We start from the raw sequence: 19,946 nt of genomic DNA, 5'->3' as shown, positions 1-19,946 counted from the left end.
TGCTGTCCTCCATGTCTTGCCTCTGAGTTGCGTGATGGGACTCTTCCGCGTCTCGCACGTTGCTCTGCTGTGACCCCTCATGGGTTTCCAACAGGGGGCCTCTTGAGGCATGTCCCGCCGAGGGGAAGGAGAAGGCCGTTTGAGGGTGGCTACAACTTATGGCTGCGGGAGCGCTGTGTTCTTGTCGACATCCGGGGTCGCCCACCCCCCCCCCCCATCCGACACCGACCGACCCCTGTCACAGCCCCCCAGAGAACCACCGGCGATGAAGCCTCGGACACCGTCGACAACCGCGAGGAAAGGGGGCGTCCGAGAGGCCAACACCACGCGTGCAGTCACAGTCCTCCTCGTTCTCTGCCTTACCTTTGCCGTGATAATGTCAACCGTCAATGTAGAAACAATTAGGAGAAGAATAAAACGCAACTGACCAAAAAGAGTACCACTGATAAATAAATTCAAAAAGGATTCTCACCGACTTCAGGTGACGCATGGCGCGCACGACGTACCACTTTTCATAAATGGCAGGAGAGAAAAAAAAAGAAAAGACTACAGCGAATATCTCTCAAATGGAATGATACCTGAAACAAATGGACAGGAAAAAAAAAATCTGGATCGTATCTTATGTTTTGAAAAGAAAGAAGCGTCCTCCGGGTTCAGGTGGAGGAGAAATGAAGGTAGGCAGGACTCCCTGGCGGGCACCTTGAGTTTGTGTGTGTTGCGTTGTTTCCGCACTGCGTTGGCATGTCGTTGTTGTTGTTTTTTCTTTCTCCCGGGGTGGAGGTAGGGTGGGGGGGGCACCGCTCTAGCTACCCTCGATGAGCTTGGCTAGGCTGTCGCGCAGCTCCGTCAGCTCGAAGATCTTCCCGTCCAGGATCTCCAGCAGGGTCTTCAGGTTGTTGCGGAAGGCCTCCTGCTCCACCTGGCTGCTCTCCAGCCGCTGCTCCAGCTCCGACAGCTGGCTCTCCAGGTCTTTGTTCCTTGTCTCCGTCTCCTGGAGGGACAAATGTGCATAGAGCGCGGCCTATTACACTACATCTAACCCAACACACATCTGAGTCAGTCTCCATGCTGCGGTACAAAACACATTCAGTCTAGAGCTCCGTGAAACACATTTTAACCGCAAAAATTCATTGGTCACTACAGCTGAATCACATCTGAGCATTGGTGTTACACACTGTTCCTTTCCCCAATATCCATCTGCTGCTTTTAGTGAACTGACACACTGACAATAACTGCTTGTCAGAAAGCAAAGAGGAGCCTCTTATAATTTGATATGGCTTATGATAAAGTATATGGATATGAATACAGTCATTCCTTGAATATTGAGAGAGCTGAGATCTGAGGGAAACAAGCTCATTCTTACCTAGAGGGTCTCTGCTTGCTTAAACACACTGAGAATGTGATATTGTGAAAGACTGCGAGTTGGCTTTTCTTTCTAAAGCTCACAGAAATGATCATTCGTGCGCAGTGAAGATGCTTTCCCAGCCTGGGCAGACAGGGATGACAGCTGGGAAGAGACCTGCGTTCTGGAAGACTGGCTGAGTGGATCGTACAACGATCTCTTTACCTGCAGTTTCTGAGTCAGCGAGTCTCTCTGAGCCTGCAGCTGGTTTGCGTTGTCCACCTCTTCTTTCAATCGCTCCAGTTCCTGCAGGGACTCAACAGAACAACACCGATCAGAGAGGGTCCTTACACTGAAATCGGCAAAAATGACACAGGGGAACACTGATCCTTCACAACATGCACTGTGTGACTGATACTGTGATACCCAGCACAATCCTCATTCATTTCCACGGCATTTCTCCTCTATTCTCCTGTATTCATAAACCAGTAAGTTCAAGACTCAGGGCAGGTGGAGTTTGCTCACAGATCTTCTTTTTATTTCCGTCATACTTACTTAATACTAAAATTTAGCTACCAAGCAAACAGCATCTGATCTACATCCTAATCTGTGCAATTTACAGTGGTTCAGCATGGAAAATTCTACATGTTCATGTGCTACAGATACCCATTTACTGATCAGAGGAATGACAGCAATGGAATCCAACATGGCTGCCCATATATCAATATATAATGTAACAATTTACTAATATAAAAAACTAAACAAAAATCCTGAATAGTGTAGCTCCAAAGCTTTTTTTAACACCAGTACACAGTGCATTTTCAGTTTAACCCCATTAGTCAAAGAAGACATGTACTGTGGCTTTTTGCCATCTAGTAGTAAAACAAGGCATTGCATGTACAACCAAGGGAGCTGCTCCCTTAGAATTCAGCCATTTCTAGTGGTGCTTCCTCCAGTCACAGGCAAAAAGGAAGTCATTAGATGTGACTCCTTACCTCTTCCTTTGCTTTCAGTGTGGACTCCAGCTCCTCAATTGTTTGGTTGAGCTCTGTCTTATGTGATTTGATCACATTGGTCTGACCACTCACACACTCAAGTTCTGTCACCTGAGAAAACACGAACACAAGCATAGGATCACTGTCTGTCATGTGAGGTATATGCAGCTGACCTAGTCAAATCACAATTCAGTAAGTGTTCCTCTGTCCCCCGAAGTCACCACTTGTGACTACTTCTGTCTAAGGATTCAGACAATATCTGCTCAGAAATGTGGTAGCTCTTGGTTGAATTTAAACAATGAACTAATATTTGATCCTCAAAAATATTTCTACAAAATATTCCTTTCTAGTGTGTTTGGCGCCCTCATGTGGGGACTGAAAGATTTTCTCTGTTGTCTTTCACCTGTGCCTAACCCTTACCCAGTAGAACTCCTCTCACAAACCAAATGCATTAGCATAACCTCTCTCTCAGCCTTAACACACCGGCATGCCTCTCTCTCTACCCTAACACATTAGTGCACGCTCCCTCTTTCTGAACCTTATGGCATTAGTATTCCCCCCTCTTTTTTCCCCTCAGCTATTAGTGTACCTTTTTTCTCTCTGTTCACCTATTGGTGTACCCACTTTCTCCCCCCTCACCCGTTTGTGTAGCCTCTCAGCCTCTTCCTGATAGGCTGCCAGCTGTTGCTTCCACTGCTTGACGTTGGCCGTGGACTCCAGGAGCGCTGCTGTCAGCTTAGCGTTGTTGCCTTTCAGCGCGGCCAGCTCTGCCTCCCAGTGCTTGTTGATGGCAGAGCTAGAGATGGGACATGAGATGGGGGCAAAATCAGCATAATGCATTGCATTAAATTACAACACACTGAATTACATCACACACAGCATTACATCAGGTATTTGCTTTACAAATGGCCCAGTACCCAACCCCATGCATGTAGCTAGATTTCTACTGGAACAATTCAAAGGCAGAGAGCAAACTTCCACCATCTGGTCTAGAGTCCATTGGCTGAATGAAAAATAAGACCGGGTCACTGTATGTGGCTTCAGCAAAAAACTGAACTTGTGTGAGTGAGAGGGGAATTTTCCTGCAGAAATTGAGGTCTGCAATCATTTAGAACAATCATGTTCCCATGTCGAGCAAACGCAACAGAACATGCTAAGACCCATGGTGGGCCTGGCAAATAGGAGAGGGAGCACAAGAGTTAAACGAGTTTAGTGAGATTTTAACACCAATAACCTTCACTCGCACTTCACTCAAGCTCATGAAATACAATTTAACTTTGGAAAGACTGGGAATTAATTGTCTCGGTACAGCAGGAGGTAATGGTTTTATTGGCACTAAATTTTGGTGACAAATTTAATCAGATGTAAATCTCCACGGCTTGTATTCATCAAGGGTGTCAAAGTAGGAAACAGATCCTTTAGAGCCAGAAATTGTTTTTTTTTTTTTTTTTTGTCACTGGCTTTGTCAGAGACATTGTCAGTCCTTCTGTGCAAAATGTCACCACTTATCACTTTAATAAAAGTCATTTAAACTTTGTTTTTCAGTGATTGGTAAAACAATTTCATCCTGCTAGGATGTCATCTAGTTGAATATATATATATGACTAGCTAGTTGAACTGACATTAACCTGCTAGCTAGATAATACAGCTACCTATCTAGCTATCACTAGCTAACTTAATGAAAGAACTAGCACCCAGATTCATCTGTTCAAATTAGTTGACACTAACGTTAGCTAGCTAGCTGGCAGTTAAGTCCAACGATCAAGTGTAAAATGTGTATATATGCACTATATAGTGAATAGGGAGTGATTTCGGACTCAGCCGAAGAACAGCAGAATAAGTGCTCATATTGCAATTTACTTTAACAATTAAGTATTGAACATTTTATTTTAAGATTTTATTTAAACATTGGACATCTTGAATGTTGTTTTCATTTAAGACCATGGGCAAAAGTTCCTTGCTTTAAGTGTTCTTTAAGTTCTTTAAGTAATAAATGGAAAGCAAAGTTATATTTGTCTCCCCTTTTTTTTGCTGATTCGAAAAATAATCCTATCCGTGACTCAAAAACTGTGATATTATCCGAACTGTGAGTTTTGTGATCCGTTGCACCCCTAACGTGGGCGGTAGTGCTGAAGCAAGATGAATGCAAACCTCCAATACCATCTCCACTGGCTGTTTTTCATGCTACAAGTCACACAGCGCACTGTAGTGGAGTGGATGCTCATTGGAGGACAGGTGCTACTCTGCTAACATCATCTAAGCCCGTGTTTCCCAACCCTGCTCCTGGAGGCACACTGTCCTGCATATCTTCTATGTATCCTTCCTGCTTGACTAAATCAGGTGTGCTCAGCTAATCAAAAGTGCCACTGATGAGTTCAGTCAGGTAGGTAGAGCAGGGATAGATAGAAGATATGCAGGACGGTGTGCCTTCAGGAGCAGGGTTGGGAAACGCTGATCTAGTTGAATATAAGGGATACCTCCAAAAATCATGGCTAATGACTGCATTCACATGACCACCTGCAGGTGCAGCTAAAATACAACAGCTAGCAAGCATTTCAGTATTTATGGCAAAATATATTAGTGTATGAAAGTGCATGACTATATTAGTGTACAATATTTCACATATCAATTATGTCATCTAAGGGGTAGTAAGATCATGCATAGTGTTGTGGAGATCGTAACTGGGCAGTATAAAAAGAAGATTTCACGTGACCCAAGAATAAATACAGGAATAGCCCCAACAAAAACTGCCTTGTAACCCCTTGTGCAATTCTGTTGCAAACTGTAGATTGGTGCTGGTGCTATATATTTCATAGTTTGATCATGTTCACAAATTGCAGCACTATGACAACACTACTGCTTTCAATGATTGCATTTATTAGGCAGTTTCTTAGCATATGGGACAAACTCTGAGAAATGTCATCACTACCGTTCCTTTGTGACATCTCACATGTCATAAACACCAACTGAGAAGGGAAACGGTCTTGCTCCCAAATGAGAGCAGGAAGCCTCAAGAACTCCCATTGCCTGCTCTGCGGTAAAACCTTTTTTACCCCTAAAAGTGCTTTTAGCAGGAATTTTAGGAGTGATTCTCAGACACCTGAAGAATACTGGCCCAGGTCTTCCTGGATGCCTCTGATGGACAAAAAAACTGGGAGACAAATGTGTCCAAGAACAAAGAGATGTGTTCAGTTAATAGACTATGGTGAAATACTGGTCACTCTGAGTCATATGTTAATCCTACCTGACCCATTCAAGGATCATGGAGCTGATATCTAAAACCAAATATAAATCCACTATAATCTGTCTGGCAGCCCCAATAACACTACCCGCAGATGTGTAGAAACTCAGTCAGTATTGTTACAGGCTGACAAAATTACAAGTGCCCTTGACCAGATTAACTCCACACTTTGACCCAAGCGCAAGTAACAAATTACAGTCTCTGTGCTGCTGGCATGTCCCTCTGAAGAAGGTCCCGGGGCTGACTGAGGGGAGACAAAGCAGCTGTCAGTCCCAGGGTTGTGAGTGAGATTAGAAGGCGGTTCAGCGATTGATTTAAACCCAGCGCTGCTCAGTCATGTCTGTGATTTCACTAATCAGATCAAGCCAGTGGCAGACGGAATACTGAGAAGGAAAATTTTTCTTCCGTCCTGGTGAGTCAGAGGGCATTGCAAAAACAGGTTCCTTTCCTCTGACCACTAGACGGCTAATAAGTGACTTTGCATCAATAGTTTTAGAGACAAACTGCAACTAATGGCAACGTTAATAGCTACAGTAATGCTAATGCTAATACAAATGCTACTAAATTCCATCTGTGACAGAGATGAAGACCAAGCAGGCCTGCAGCGCCGCAGGACAGGAATGTCAACTACTGGACTCTGACCCCTCAGACCGCTGTGTGCTGTGAAGTGTAAGCATGTCTACTGTGCTGGCATTCGCTACGCTAATTAACACCCAATACAACCAAACACTGCCTTGATTGAATCTATGTAGCTTTATTTTGCACATCTGAAAGACAGCAGCACCAGAGTTGAGTCGCTCTGATCTGCTACAAACACAGGTCTATTGCAGGAGAAAGGAGGGAAGCAACAACTGCAGGAGAAAACAAAATCAGTAACCTTCATCTGATCTACTAATTTCTTCTTGACATGATGACATACTGGGTTGAATATGATACGATATAATACAATATCATATCATATCATATCATATCATATCATATCATATCATACGGTTCAGGTCTGTCCTTTCCCAGTCATACTGCCACCTGTATTGTTAATGTGTAACATCTCACTCCTTCACAGAGAGGGAAAGGCTCATTAAAAAAACGGTCAAACTGAAAGACGCTCTGCAAAATGAATGGCACAGAATGCGTGGATCTTTAATTACGATTTACATAAGCACTGATTATTAAAAATCATTAGTGCCCTTTTGAGGGAACTGTAATTGTTCATTTGTACAAGAGAACGAAAACGTGCTGAAATTTCACAAAGTGCAAAGCTGCTTTTGACCCAATCTCATAACCAATGAATACATGAAAAAAAAAATTGATACAATAATTAGCTACAGTAGTTACAGCCACTAAACCTTTCAGCTACATAAAGGAACAAGCTTCAAACATTAAGGATGAGAATGTATTCACTTAAAATAAATGTATGAATTTATCACTTGGTAAAATACTGGCCAGATAGTGAAAGTATTCAGCACTGCTTGGCAGCCTCCACACCAGCTAAATCATCACGCTATGCAGTGAACACTCAGCTTAACAGGAGATGCCCGTTAGAGGTTTCTAGAACTTCCAAAATCTCAGTTTGTTTGCTAAGAACCATTAAAACTCCTCATCGTGAAAGTTAATTTAGACATGAAAGGGCTGTTGGATCCCCCAAACCTCCCCCCCTCTCAGTGTTCCCTCGCCTTTCTGCCCCCGAGCACTGATGCACGTGCTGATGGAGGAGCTTCCCCGCCACCTTCCCCCGGTGAGCACGGCGCTCAGAGCTCACCCACTCCTGGCTCCGCGAGACAGAGGAGACAGTCCTCTCCTCTCTCTCACTCCCACAGAACCCACAGCAATTACGCAACGCGGTCGCCCCCCTCGCTGAGCCCTGTGACGAGAGCACCCGTGATAACAACCCTACCTACTCTCTCGCACCCACGTGGTGCTGGGGGCGAAAGGCGACCGCGCACGTTTAAAAAGCCCGGTGCCTGAGAGAGCCGGCGCAGGAGCGGGGCTCGCGGCTGAACCCTCTCCTCTCGCCTGCTCAGCCTCACGGTTTCAGCCAGCTTCCACCTCGATCGTCTCGGACTAAAAGTGCGGTGATTAAGGACAGAGCGCATCACGTTTGTGTCCCCTGTTTTTCAGGAACCCGTACAGGAAGGCACTGGGGTCCCATTAATACTTGAGGGACAAGAGATCTCATTTTGGTAAGTGAATCCTAATTACATTTGTAAACTTTTTCTCCCCTCATCCTGAATAATGGATCATTTTCAGTGCTGTTCTACTGTGGTGTGAGTTACACTGTTTCCTGACTGAGCTGTAGGGCTTGAACTGATGTACACTGTTTCTAGCCAAAGGTGCAACATAACATTACTAAATTATTGACCATGTTTTCACAAAAATAAAAATAAAATAAATATCATATGAAGCATTATGGGAAATGTAATTTTTTTGGGCATCTGGGGCAACAGAGAGGTCTCCTTCCCTAGAAGACACAAATGGGGATAGGTGAACATTTCTGCATACTTAATTTCTTGCATAAGATGTGGGTTTATGCACTTTTCAGTTTGCCAAATGTTCACCTATCTTATACAATATATCTGATCACATAAATATTAAAAAAATGCCACATTTGCCACAAGACATCACTTATGCACATCATTGATGTATTTTTGCTACATTAAAGTAAGTACATGCATTTTTTGTGAGTAATTATTCTGTGATACCATTTTTACAGTACTGCTGCAACTAAAGCATAGGGAAAAGTCATTAAATCAAAATGAGGTTTATTTTACCGTTGTCAATGGGACAGATACGTGGGACAGAAAGAGAAACTTCAACAATGCATGACTACTGGTACCTTGTTGCTGCTCCACATCAGCCACATTCTCAGGTAATATTTATCAGTGCTTTCTGAATTTCGGTATGTAATTTATGAAAAAAAAATCTAAAAATGTTCCATTAATCACTGTAGATGAGAGAAATCTTTAAACAGATATCTACTTTTTTTCCCTTTTTCTTCCATTTACCTTTGCTGTAGTGTTTGATTACAGCATGTCCATCTTCAAAACTGAGGACGACTATTTCATTTTTCCTCTAATAAAAAAGAAATGAAAAGCACATCACTTTTGTTTCCTGACCATCTTCACACAAGCTGCACTTTCCAAAAGCTGCCAAACTTTGGTATCAATGCCGCATGTGGGTCAGTCCTGGATTTTGTTCTTCCACAAAAATGGATTCTTTCATCGACATTCTTAAGCAGAAGGGAAGTGAAATACACTGATGTTCTTGGTGTAAATGAGCCACTTGGGGAAACATTCATGTAAAATCAGGCCCATCTCCACCCTTGATGGGCACAGGTCCCTCCATCTGGTGTACCTGGGATGGTATAACACACAGCAAGCAATGGGTATGATACACCAGCTGCAATCACACCACACAGGACACAGGTACACTGCTTTGGAATCCCCTCAATTAATCTGAACTGTGGGAGTTCTGATAACACATGATCTACCAGCACACACCCTTATTCATGGCACTGCTAATACAATTTGTCTGCATACTATCCGTTTATACAGCTGGGCTTTTTCATCAGCAATTTAGATTAGGTTGCTTGCTAAACACTACAATAGCAGTTCCCCACGAAGCATTTGAACCCGCAACCCTTTTGGTTATAAGTGCAGTTCTTTCACTGGTATGTGACACTACTGCTTTGGAACAGGTTCCAACCCTTCACGTACACATCTCAGATCTCTACGAGCAAACCTGACAACCAGCATCTGACCAACACAAGGAAGTGGCTATTGACATTTCATGAAAAACAAGAGCTTGTCTTACCATGCCATACACGATGATAAGCTCTGTGACCTTGCAAGTGTATTAATCAATAAATAAAAAACAAAAAAACCCATCAAAGTCACTGTTGCGCCTCTTTATTGTCCACTCATTGCCAAGGATTCATTAGAGAATGCCTGCAGAGCCATATGCTGGAAAGCTCAGTCATCATGTGACTTTGCCCACACTGAACAGTCTCACAGACATCTTTGTGAGTACTTTTATGAAACTGAGAGAAAACTAAATGCTGCAGTACTGTATGATGACAGATGCTGCCGTTCAAAATATGAGGCAATTCGTTCCACAACCCCCAAATATTTACCCTACACTCACACATACCACATAAGGTTCTTACTGGACAGGTCAGACAGAGTGATTCCATTCAAAGTGGATCTGCACTAATCCTGTCACTGGACAGTGACAGACAGAGACACTAGGCACTATAAAGTTTCCTATCATTGTACTGATATCAACATATCAACATGACATCATCATATGCAAACACACACACACACACACACACCTGTCCTGGTATGTCACTAAAAAACACACAACGCTATACAAAACTAGGTAGTAATGGGCCAGTATTCACACCATTACCTATGTCCTGTAAACCACAACTTTTGGGCAATATGTACTGACTAAAACCTAAATAGTTGTCAAGATTCAAGGATAATTTAGAATGTCCTTCATTTTTCTATGAATATTATCTAATACTACAATGTGGAATTTTAAACAAGCCACAGACTGAAAAGATTTTGAAGACTCTAGGTAGGAACTCTTCATAGGAACTACATTCCCTTTCACCCAAATCAGTCTTACTTAAAATGATGGCTAGAAACATGTGTATAAATAGGTGCTTTGGAGTAAGTGCAATGTGCGTTTGCACAATGTGACATTTCCACCGAGCGGTGGGTGTCCAAGGCCTCCGCACGGCACTCAGACTGCCCACTCGGAGTGGGAGACGAGGTGCGCGGGAGGGGAAATCACCACCTTCGCCCACCAGCGTAACAGAAATACCAACCGGCTCCAGTCACAGCGAGAGCACCGGTCTTCCCACATGCTTCTAAATCCAGTTCACCGTACTGCAACCGCAGCCCACAGACACACACAGCTCAGATCTCTACCTCGGCTTCCCTGCACGCTTCTATTAGGAACTTCAGACGCACTCGGTGCTTAAGTACGCATTACAAATTGTCACATATATCAAGTGATGGATCTCATTTTTATATTTCTCTGATGTTGATTCAAGTCTCATTATCATCAGACTGTCCAGTGACTATGAGGAAGCATTTATTTGGTGCTATCAATATGCATTGAATCATACTCTTATGTGCTTTATGGAGTACATTTCTGACTCTCAAATTCAAAATCATAGAAGATATTACATAAAAACACAACAAAGTCAAATTAAAAGGGACAACTGAAGCTGTTTGCAATGTGTATTTGGAACATCATATTTAATAAATGTATACACAAATAAAAAGCCAACTAAAAGCCACCTAAGCCAACAAATATTCAACAGTTCAGAAAGTTCAGAAAGCAATACTGCTTACAGTAAATTACTCAAAATGTCTTAATCTTTTTTAAAGCTGTTTTAAGCTTTTAAGCTAGTTTTTGAAATACCTAAGTTAATATCCTGTGGCAAGAGAAAAAAAAACAGAAGTTTTCACTTATAAAAATGCACAATGTATTAATCAAGCAACACCTATACAAAGGAAACAGCACAAGATATTCCAGTGTTCAAAATGTACATTCAGAACTTCCAAAATTATAAAAGACCATTTACAAAATAGGTAAAAACATGAATTCAAAGTCTACATGTTTTCATTGCCAAGAAATGAATATGAGCCACCTCTGATATCCTTCACATGCAGAGATTTTCAAGAAAAGACAGCAATAACTTTTGTGTTGGATAAAAAAACAAGCAGCAATAAACCATCAACAGGGGAAGGAAAGAATATCAGAATATCATGAAAGGACAAAGAAAAAAATGGAAAGAAAGAAGATCTGTGTATGTTGAATATATTTGTATATATATGGCAGGTAACAGAGGTCAAGCTGGGGACACAATAAGGTGGTGCAACGCCCTGAAACCTCAAATGACGACAAGTCCGCTTTTGATCAGGTCTAAAAGGAGTAGACTCGGCACACTTTAAACAGTTCTCTGCAAAAGAAGATATGAGATCCAGTTTAAAAAGAGAACTGGGGACAGGAATCAAAATTCAAAAGGCACATTTCACAACGTTTTGTCCCCGCGTCTTACTGAGAGGAGGAAGAAAGCAGGTTATTGAGGGCAATGACTTTCATGTCTCTTTGTGACATCTGAAAAGACACTTAAGCAGTGTGGGGGAAATTGATCTTTCTGGATTGAAATGATCAAAACTGTAAAGGGAAAAAAGGGACAGTTGTATTTTGCTCGATTGTCTGTGAAAGTAAGGAGCCTGAGACAACACTAACGGATATAGCACCATTCACCAGTATGGAGAGTAAGTTTTATGAATAAACCGCAAACTAAGAGAACAAACACAATACCTGTTTAAGTATTCAGATGAATTAATAATGAGTTTGTTTAGATCATACATAATTTAATTAGTATGGCATACCAGTAGAAAGCAACTGCAGCTTAACCCTGTTTTTAAACCCCAGTACAAATACCCAGAGGGCACAGAAATGTTATCTTTTGTTATTGTGATGTCTTATATTATAATTGCACAATTAGTGGAGGGGAGCTTTCTGCATATTTTGTTGTTCACTGATAATTACTGTTGATGTCACTATATTTTTTTCATGGATAAGATACAAACAAGGTATATCTGATAATTCACACCATATGTATAGATCATATGACAAATGATTTCATTAATATGAATTATCACATGAGATACTGTATTTTTGACATGCACTATATGGACAAAAGTATTCGGACGCCTGACCATTACACCAACAGGGACTGTAATGACATTGTATTCAAATACATATACTTTAATATGGAGTTGGTCCCCCTTTTGCAGCTATAACAGCTTCCACTCTTCTTGGAAGGCTTTCCACAAGATTTTGGTGTTTCTGTGGGAATTTGTGCCCATTCATTCTGTAGAGCATTTATGAGGTCAGGCACTGATGTTGGACGAGAAGGCCTGGCTCGCAATCTCTGTTCCAGTTCATCCCAAAGGTGCTCGATGGGGTTGAGGTCAGGGCTCTGTGCGGGCCAGTCACGTTCTTCCACACCAAACTCATCAAACCATGTCTTTATAGTCCTTGCTTTGTGCACTGGGGCCTTCCCCAAACTGTTGCCACAAAGTTGGAAGCATAGCATTATCCAAAATGTCTTGGTATGCTGAAGCATTAAGATTGCCCTTCACTGGAGATAAGGGGCCTAGCCCAAACCCTGAAAAACAGGTGTGGCCAAATACTTTTGTCCATATAGTGTACCTTACCTCAAAATAGAGTTTAATTGTATAATATAAAAATAACCTGCAAATTTTAACAGTCTAATCTTACATCTTTATATTTAGGAAAGCCAGGCAACACACCATATGTAAAAAGGTTGCGGTTAAGTTGTCAGCTAGCTATCAATACATAGTGATCCAAATGCCTATAAGTAACTGTCTGAATGAATTAACTACTGAATCTTACAGGAGAAGCTTGCTAGCCAAGTAGCTAGAATCTATATAATTTGATTTCTGATTGTCCTTGACTTTTGCTAAGGTCTTACAAAGGTGAACCAGAATATGTAGCTAGCTGAACTAGTAAAACATACAGTAAAACCACAATTAGATCAGAATAAAGGAAAAACATGGTAGTACTCCTTAAAGCCAATCAGAACACAGACAGCCAAGCATTTTTTATAACACCCAATGTTATTCTGAGATATCCATTCCGAACAGAACCTGCAGCTCTCCATGACATCACAAATTTTGAATGGTAATAACTCTGGAATGTTAATAAGCAATGAAACAAATTTTAAGCACAGGTCCACATACTTTCTCACACATTCTCCCTTGCACACTGAAATACTCAGTCGCACATACTGACACAAACAGTCATTCTCTGATGCAACTGCTCTAGTGTAACAGAAACAAACGTCCATGTGAACACATGCTGTCTCGTACACACCACTGCTTGTTGTACTTGCACTTATTGAATTGCTCTAGATGAGAGCATGGGCTAAACAATGAAAATCTGAATGTAAATGTAAATGCTAATATTATACACATATATTACCAACAGAACATAGAACATAGAATGTCAAACTCTCAAATGATGCTCTTCAAGTTGCTTCCGGAATTCTAAGCAAAATACTACCACATTGCTATAGCAACAGAGCCAATTATATTAATCCCATTGTTACACAACCCAAGGTGGATTTTGGAACCTGATCAGGTCTTGGCAAGACAGCAGCAGTAAGTGGCATTTATTATGACATCACACAAGAAACTTTCACATCTGCTGGGCAAATAAATCAATCATCTGCATAAGAAATTCTGTCCAGAGCTGTGATCTCAAGACCATCCATTCTGGAAATGGGAGGACAATAATCAAGTCTGGATGCAGTCTTTTATACGATTTCAAGTAGGTGCCTCACGATAAGAGCTGTGTTTTCTCTCTCATCATGGATACGCTTGAGGATCCAAACAGTGGATACGTTTATTTAACTAGCCCCCGAGCATGCCACAATCGGAAGGTTGAAAACAAATCAGAACAATAAAAAACAGCGGCTATCAATGTTAAACTAGTGTATCCTTCCCTTTTCCACCAGCACCCTGGGGCTTCGTCCCCAGGGGAATTTCGGACAACCTACTCAGATCACTTTGGTGCCAGAAGTTTACAGCCTCTGACAGCCCAGGAGGTAAAGAGTCTCTCTCTCTGTCTTTCTGTCTCTCTCTCTCTCTCTCTCACACACACACACACATACACATCTGCCCTGAAGTGTCACTAAAAAACACACAATGCAATACAACACTAGAGAGTAATCTTATATTCAGACATTTGTATACTCCAAACATAATCTGAGAGAAATCCTTTACTATCCCCTCTCCAAGCCCCCCCAAGGTCAAGACAGAGGTTTCTCATACCAAGACTCCATTCATTTCCTTTTCTAAATTCTGCTTTCTATAGACCACACCTTTGAACTACCCCCCTAGCCATTGCAGGGGAGTGCACTCCTACTCCCATACCCACACACAAAATATTCCTCTACAAGTGACAAGAATCAGTAACATTGTAATTTGTGAATGACAGAGACGATACAAATTGTTGGAATTGCACCTGTTCATAAACAAAAAAACAACAGCTGAATATACAGTACACAAGCTGGATGCCTGTAAATTCATAAGTAAACAAAGCATATAAAGGCATTGCACATGCTACTATGATTGTAGGACATCAGGCAGCTGTGTACTATGTGTGAGTACTGTACTGGACAGGACAGTATTGCTCACAGTACTTTCTGCCAATAGCACTTTAGCAGATCTGCTAATGCAGAAATTCTACAATGTGTATGGATACAGCACTGTGCTTTACATGGAAAGCTCTGCCATCCCACAGTGACAGAAACAGAGTGTCCATATACCTATTAAACCCAGTTCATTAAGATAATATCCACGATGGAAGAAACCACACAACTGCTCTTTCCTTCTCCCAGGCTCCGAGCACTTCGGTTGGGAGGGAAAGCCTGACCTACAGGGGTCAGTCTAGATCCTTGCATAGCCGGCCCGTGGCACATGATGTCTCCACGTCCCACCAGGTATGGCGGTCTGCAAACGCAAACATGCACACATACACATACACACACACACACACCCACACACACACACACACACACACACACACACACACACACACACACACACACACACACACACACACGATTGATACAGAAGCTATTGTGACTTAAGGACAGTATTCTAGGTGTCCACTCAGGAAAGTACCATGCACATCAAACATCTTTCAGCACTGTGCTTTACACAGGATGCTCACAGCTCAGAGTCAGTGTCATTCTTAGTGGCTGTATATCAGCTTCAAAAAGACGCTCTTTTGCAGAAAGGCCAATATAACAAGGCAAGTATTCATTACCATTAAAAACTAAGAAAAAAGTGACCATAAGGAAACCATAAGGCAAAAAACTAATTCAGGCCTTCTTGGGAGTAACTGCCTTATTTTTAGGTGACTAGCCTGAGACAAATGCGCTGGAAGTAAAAAGTATTAAACAAAGCAAGACACTTTGGGTTATTAAGAGTATAAATCCACCAATTAAGCTAACACGTGCTTCCTCCCATAGATGACTGCTGCTGTGAGTCCAAGGTACTTTGAAACAACCTACAGGGATCATTTTGGACCCAGAAATGTGCAGTTTGCCTTGCCTCAGGGCCCCACGGCCAACAGGGTAAAGAGTTTACGCTGCGGACATATGCACTTTCTTTACATCTCTCTGTGAAAAAACTGAGTCCTCTGTCATCTTCCTGAACTAAACAGTATGGCTACAGTACAGTGACTACAGTATGAGTACTTCCCTTTCAGTAACAAAAATGCTTGATGGCATAGGGTGTTATTCGTACCACCAACCTAATTCAACCAAAACAAAAACCAGTGTTTTTTTAATACACCGTAGTTGCAGTATGATTTCGTCTGGCATGATGTCTACAAGTCTTCAAGTCTTGCCTTTGTGTCAGGGTGCTGCACTGACAGTGACAAAGCTGACAGTGGTGTCAGTATTGAATTTTGCCACTCCTCCTCCCTCCAGCCCCAAAGCACGGCCCCCTTTGGGGAATTTCCGCTGACGTGTCCGTTATGGTTGAACCCCAGGAACATGCCTGTGCTTCCGTTCTTCAAAAAGGTAAATAACAGTCCGCTTCTCAAAAAGGTAAATAACATGTTATTGTCCTGGAATACAATGGCCAATAAAAGTCAAAACGTCTGTAGTACCTCCCTTGAGGCCTTTTTCCATTTCGGGAGGCAAATGAAATGGGTTTTAATATCGCCATCCCCTTAAGCAAACATTTTTTGCCCACACCTTTTGAGTGACGTCCTTGAACACTGTACCTGGTGTGTATTCACACAATGTTCAAGACAGCATGACACACACTCAACAGAGCTTTGACCCAATGTAGAGATGCTACAATATGTGTGCAGATACAGCCGTGTGCTTTACAAAACAACCTCTTAGTCTTTGATGAAAGAAATATGGTACAGGGTAGGCAGGTGCTTTTGAATATTCATAAAGGCTGCATTCATATGAACAATACTTTTTTCGCTCTGGGCAGACAGAGAAAATATGATCTCCCTCTATTTACTGTTCTCTCTCTCCGTGCCAGAGCAATAATGAAAAGATGTTACACATACATTCTTAAAGGCTTCTCTATGTCTCCCTACAGAGGGGGAGGTCTCTGACAAATCTGTTGTCAGAAAAAGACAAGAAGGACCTGTGCCACAGCTGTGGCCGGAAATCTGTCTCAAGCCCCAGGCTGCCCCGCGCTAAGACACCCACCAAAGAGCAAGACAAAGCCTCTTCTGGAAAGCGGCAGCCGGGGAGCAGCAGTTCTACTGCCTCTGTGCTGGGTCAGCAGGAGGACTCCATAGCACAGGCAGACACAGAGTCTGCCCTGCAGCAGGAGCAGCATGACCACCAGAGGGAGGAGGAGAGTGCCGGCGCCGTGCCTCAGGAGGAGGGTGGACGGGCACAGGAGCAGCAGGAGAGGGCCATGCCCCACCCCAGCCTGATGAGGAAGTGCTGGTCCGATATCCACCTGAGCCCGTTCACTCTGCCTGTCCACCTCCGTCCCGTGCTCCCAGCCGAGTCCGCGCTGCACATTTTCACCCAGCCTCCTACTCCTCCTCTCCACTCCGACAATCTGCCTCCTCCTTCTCCTCTCCCCCCCTCCCTAGACGCTCAGATCGACTCCCTTGGCCGCTCCGACTCACCCCCCGTTGTCCTCTCCGCCACGCCCCCTCCTCGCCTGCAGAAACCCCCCTCCCCCTCTCTCCCGGAGCCGAGCCCCGAACCCCGCCGCCTCCCAGGGCTCTCCCTCCTCCTCTCCTTCTTCTTCCCTTCCTTCCGCTCCTTTCCCATCTCTCTCCCCTCCTCCAGCAGAGGACACCCTGGATAACTGATAACTGAGAAGAGGTTCAGGGGCCTGCTTTCTGTGTTTCATCTAACTTAAAATGGAACAGTCCATTAGCCCCTCAGTTTTGTCTGAAATAAAAGACGAAAATGCAAAAGAAAGTAGTCGGCCATCCCTGCTATTTTTGTTAAATTCCTCACAGCATGAACAGACACTTCATGTGACACTCCGGTGTGCCCCCTGACACAACTTCCAGAGAAACTGAGCTGAAATTCAATAGCTCTCAAGTACACAAGTATCAGAGTACTCCAGAGTAATCCACAAACTGTGGAGACAATGATAAAAAAAAAAACGCACTGTCCAGCCTCTTTAAGTGTCGCACAACTGACCAATATAATGACCAGAAAAGGCCACTGAGAATGTAGTACAATGCCATGCACAACTACATTAAAAAGTATGAAAACAAGGCTGGTCATGCTTAGCCACATATATTATGCTGGAATCATCTGGAACCAGGAAATCAAATACAACACTGGCTTTATGGCCCATACAGTGAAGGCTACATTTTCAGAACAGGAACATGGAAAATATCTATAGCCTGAATGAGACAAAGATACAAACAACTGACTCATTTCTGGTCAAGGCCTGACAGTTTACTCTTGCTTGTTCTACCATGTTCTACAGTCTGCACAAACCTCAGTCAATATCACCCACTGCACTAAGAGTCCATATCAAGTTGCCTTGCACTCAGTAAGTCTCTCTTCTGTCATTACTGTCTTTTGATGATCTCAGGTGACACACCAGCTGCCACTCTCAGAGAGAACAGAGTTGTCATCTTTGCCGTCAATCAGACCCATGAAAATAATTGAGTCAATACAGCGGTAACAGACGAGCACCCAGAGAATACACAGAGCCTGATCAACAGCTAGTACCAATCTTCACCTGCCATGGTGAAACTTAACAAACTCAGCATTTACTTAAATACTGTTAAAGTTAAGAACATAGCAAGATGAATCTGTCAGAATAACAGAAAATGTATACATCAAAATGGACTATTATTACTTAAATATTAAGTAATATTTCCGAAAAATCATATGAATATGGACATATGGACATTTAGCTCATTCATGAATCACTTGTTTGGGGGAGATACAATGAAAAACATGATCATGAAAACCATGAGATACAATGAAAATCACACCGATGTAGTAATTGTGTTAAAAAGTAAGCAGTTTTTATCTGGACAGAACCACCCACATACTTGTCCCATCTCTTGCTGCCCTGCCTATACTCCAACAACTGCTCAACCAACTGCTCAGAGAATCTTCGTTCATTTCTTCCATGCAGGTGTGGTATTGATGCTACCCACATTAAATCCATTATATAAAGCAGCTGATGATTAATTGATGCTGTCAGTTATTCAGTAGGAAGACTAAGGCTAACCTGGCTTGGCAGTTAAGGCCAGAAACCTTGCTGTCTTTTGTGGGCCTTTGTACACCTTTTACACTGTAGTGAAAAGTCAGGCTTGATTTTGATGTTACTGACTGACTTTCTACTCTATGTTCTTAAATGATATATTTTTGAATAAATTCCCTATTGGGCATACTTAATTACACTTAAAGATTGAATATCAACAACAAGATGAACACAAACAAGAAGAATATTTACTTGACTGGAGGTTGTCCCTGTTCTGGAAATGACCTTGTGAAAGGATACAACAGCCATATCCCAACAATGGTTTGAACACAGAATATTCTGGTCATTAACCTAATGACCTCACAACTACAACCGATGTTACCTCAAAAAAAAAAAAAAAAAACCATCATCAAAACATAGTATCGGTTAGAGATGCAGTACATACATGGAAAGACACGGTCATGTGTGGTGATTACTCTTCAAAAGCCTCTCACCAATAAAGTCCCTACAACAAACCGGCATTCACTTTCAATGAGGGAATTAACATGTCAGATGCCCTGTCGTTTATGGTGACAAGCCTTTCAAGTGTGCCATGCGTGCCACTTTCCAACAGACTCAGTGAAGAAAAGAACGGCTCTCTTCCCTCAGCCCTTTGCGTATATAAGTGCATTCAAAGCCTTGCTAAGGAAAAAAAAAAAAGATTTGTGCATGATTGGTCTTGAAGTGCTCTCTTAATGTGGCATTTGGGATAAATATGAAAGATTTAGTGAAGCTATTTCCGGAGTGAGGTTCGTGGTGGCAAATTGAAACACTGAAAACTCTACGTTGCGCGCTCCCATTCATCTTAAGATTCATATTTGATATAAGCCGCGCGCAGCATTTTAATCTAATGCTTTTGTGTTTCGAGGAGCTCTGGGACGTTTTTAAAAATAAATGAATGAACTGACAACCACAAACCATTTAGTGCCATGCCAATTTCATTTTCTCTTTGGAGGAAACGCTGAAACTACATGCTGCTAAGTGAGTCTTACATTACTTGATTTACCTACATGTTTTAAAAGCAAGTGAACTCAAAGACCACATAC

General features: G+C 42.4%; 1 protein-coding gene across 1 annotated transcript in view; it reads right to left on the bottom strand.

Annotated features, from left to right (window-relative positions):
* Positions 1–240: 240 nt before the first annotated feature.
* Positions 241–19,946, bottom strand: part of LOC118777787 (homer protein homolog 1) — a 59,626-nt gene continuing 39,920 nt past the window's right edge. Inside the window, exons 6-9 of the mRNA XM_036528946.1 lie at positions 2,977–3,133; positions 2,338–2,448; positions 1,568–1,648; positions 241–991 (exon numbers count right to left, since the gene is read on the bottom strand). Coding sequence (XP_036384839.1) covers positions 803–991; positions 1,568–1,648; positions 2,338–2,448; positions 2,977–3,133 — 538 coding nt within the window. The 3' untranslated portion in view covers positions 241–802. The remainder of the gene's footprint in view (positions 992–1,567; positions 1,649–2,337; positions 2,449–2,976; positions 3,134–19,946) is intronic.

Source organism: Megalops cyprinoides, chromosome 5, assembly GCF_013368585.1.
Source record: "Megalops cyprinoides isolate fMegCyp1 chromosome 5, fMegCyp1.pri, whole genome shotgun sequence".
Lineage (NCBI taxonomy): Eukaryota > Metazoa > Chordata > Actinopteri > Elopiformes > Megalopidae > Megalops > Megalops cyprinoides.
The sequence above is the reverse complement of the archived record's forward strand: the minus strand, read 5'-3'. Positions and strand labels throughout refer to the sequence as shown.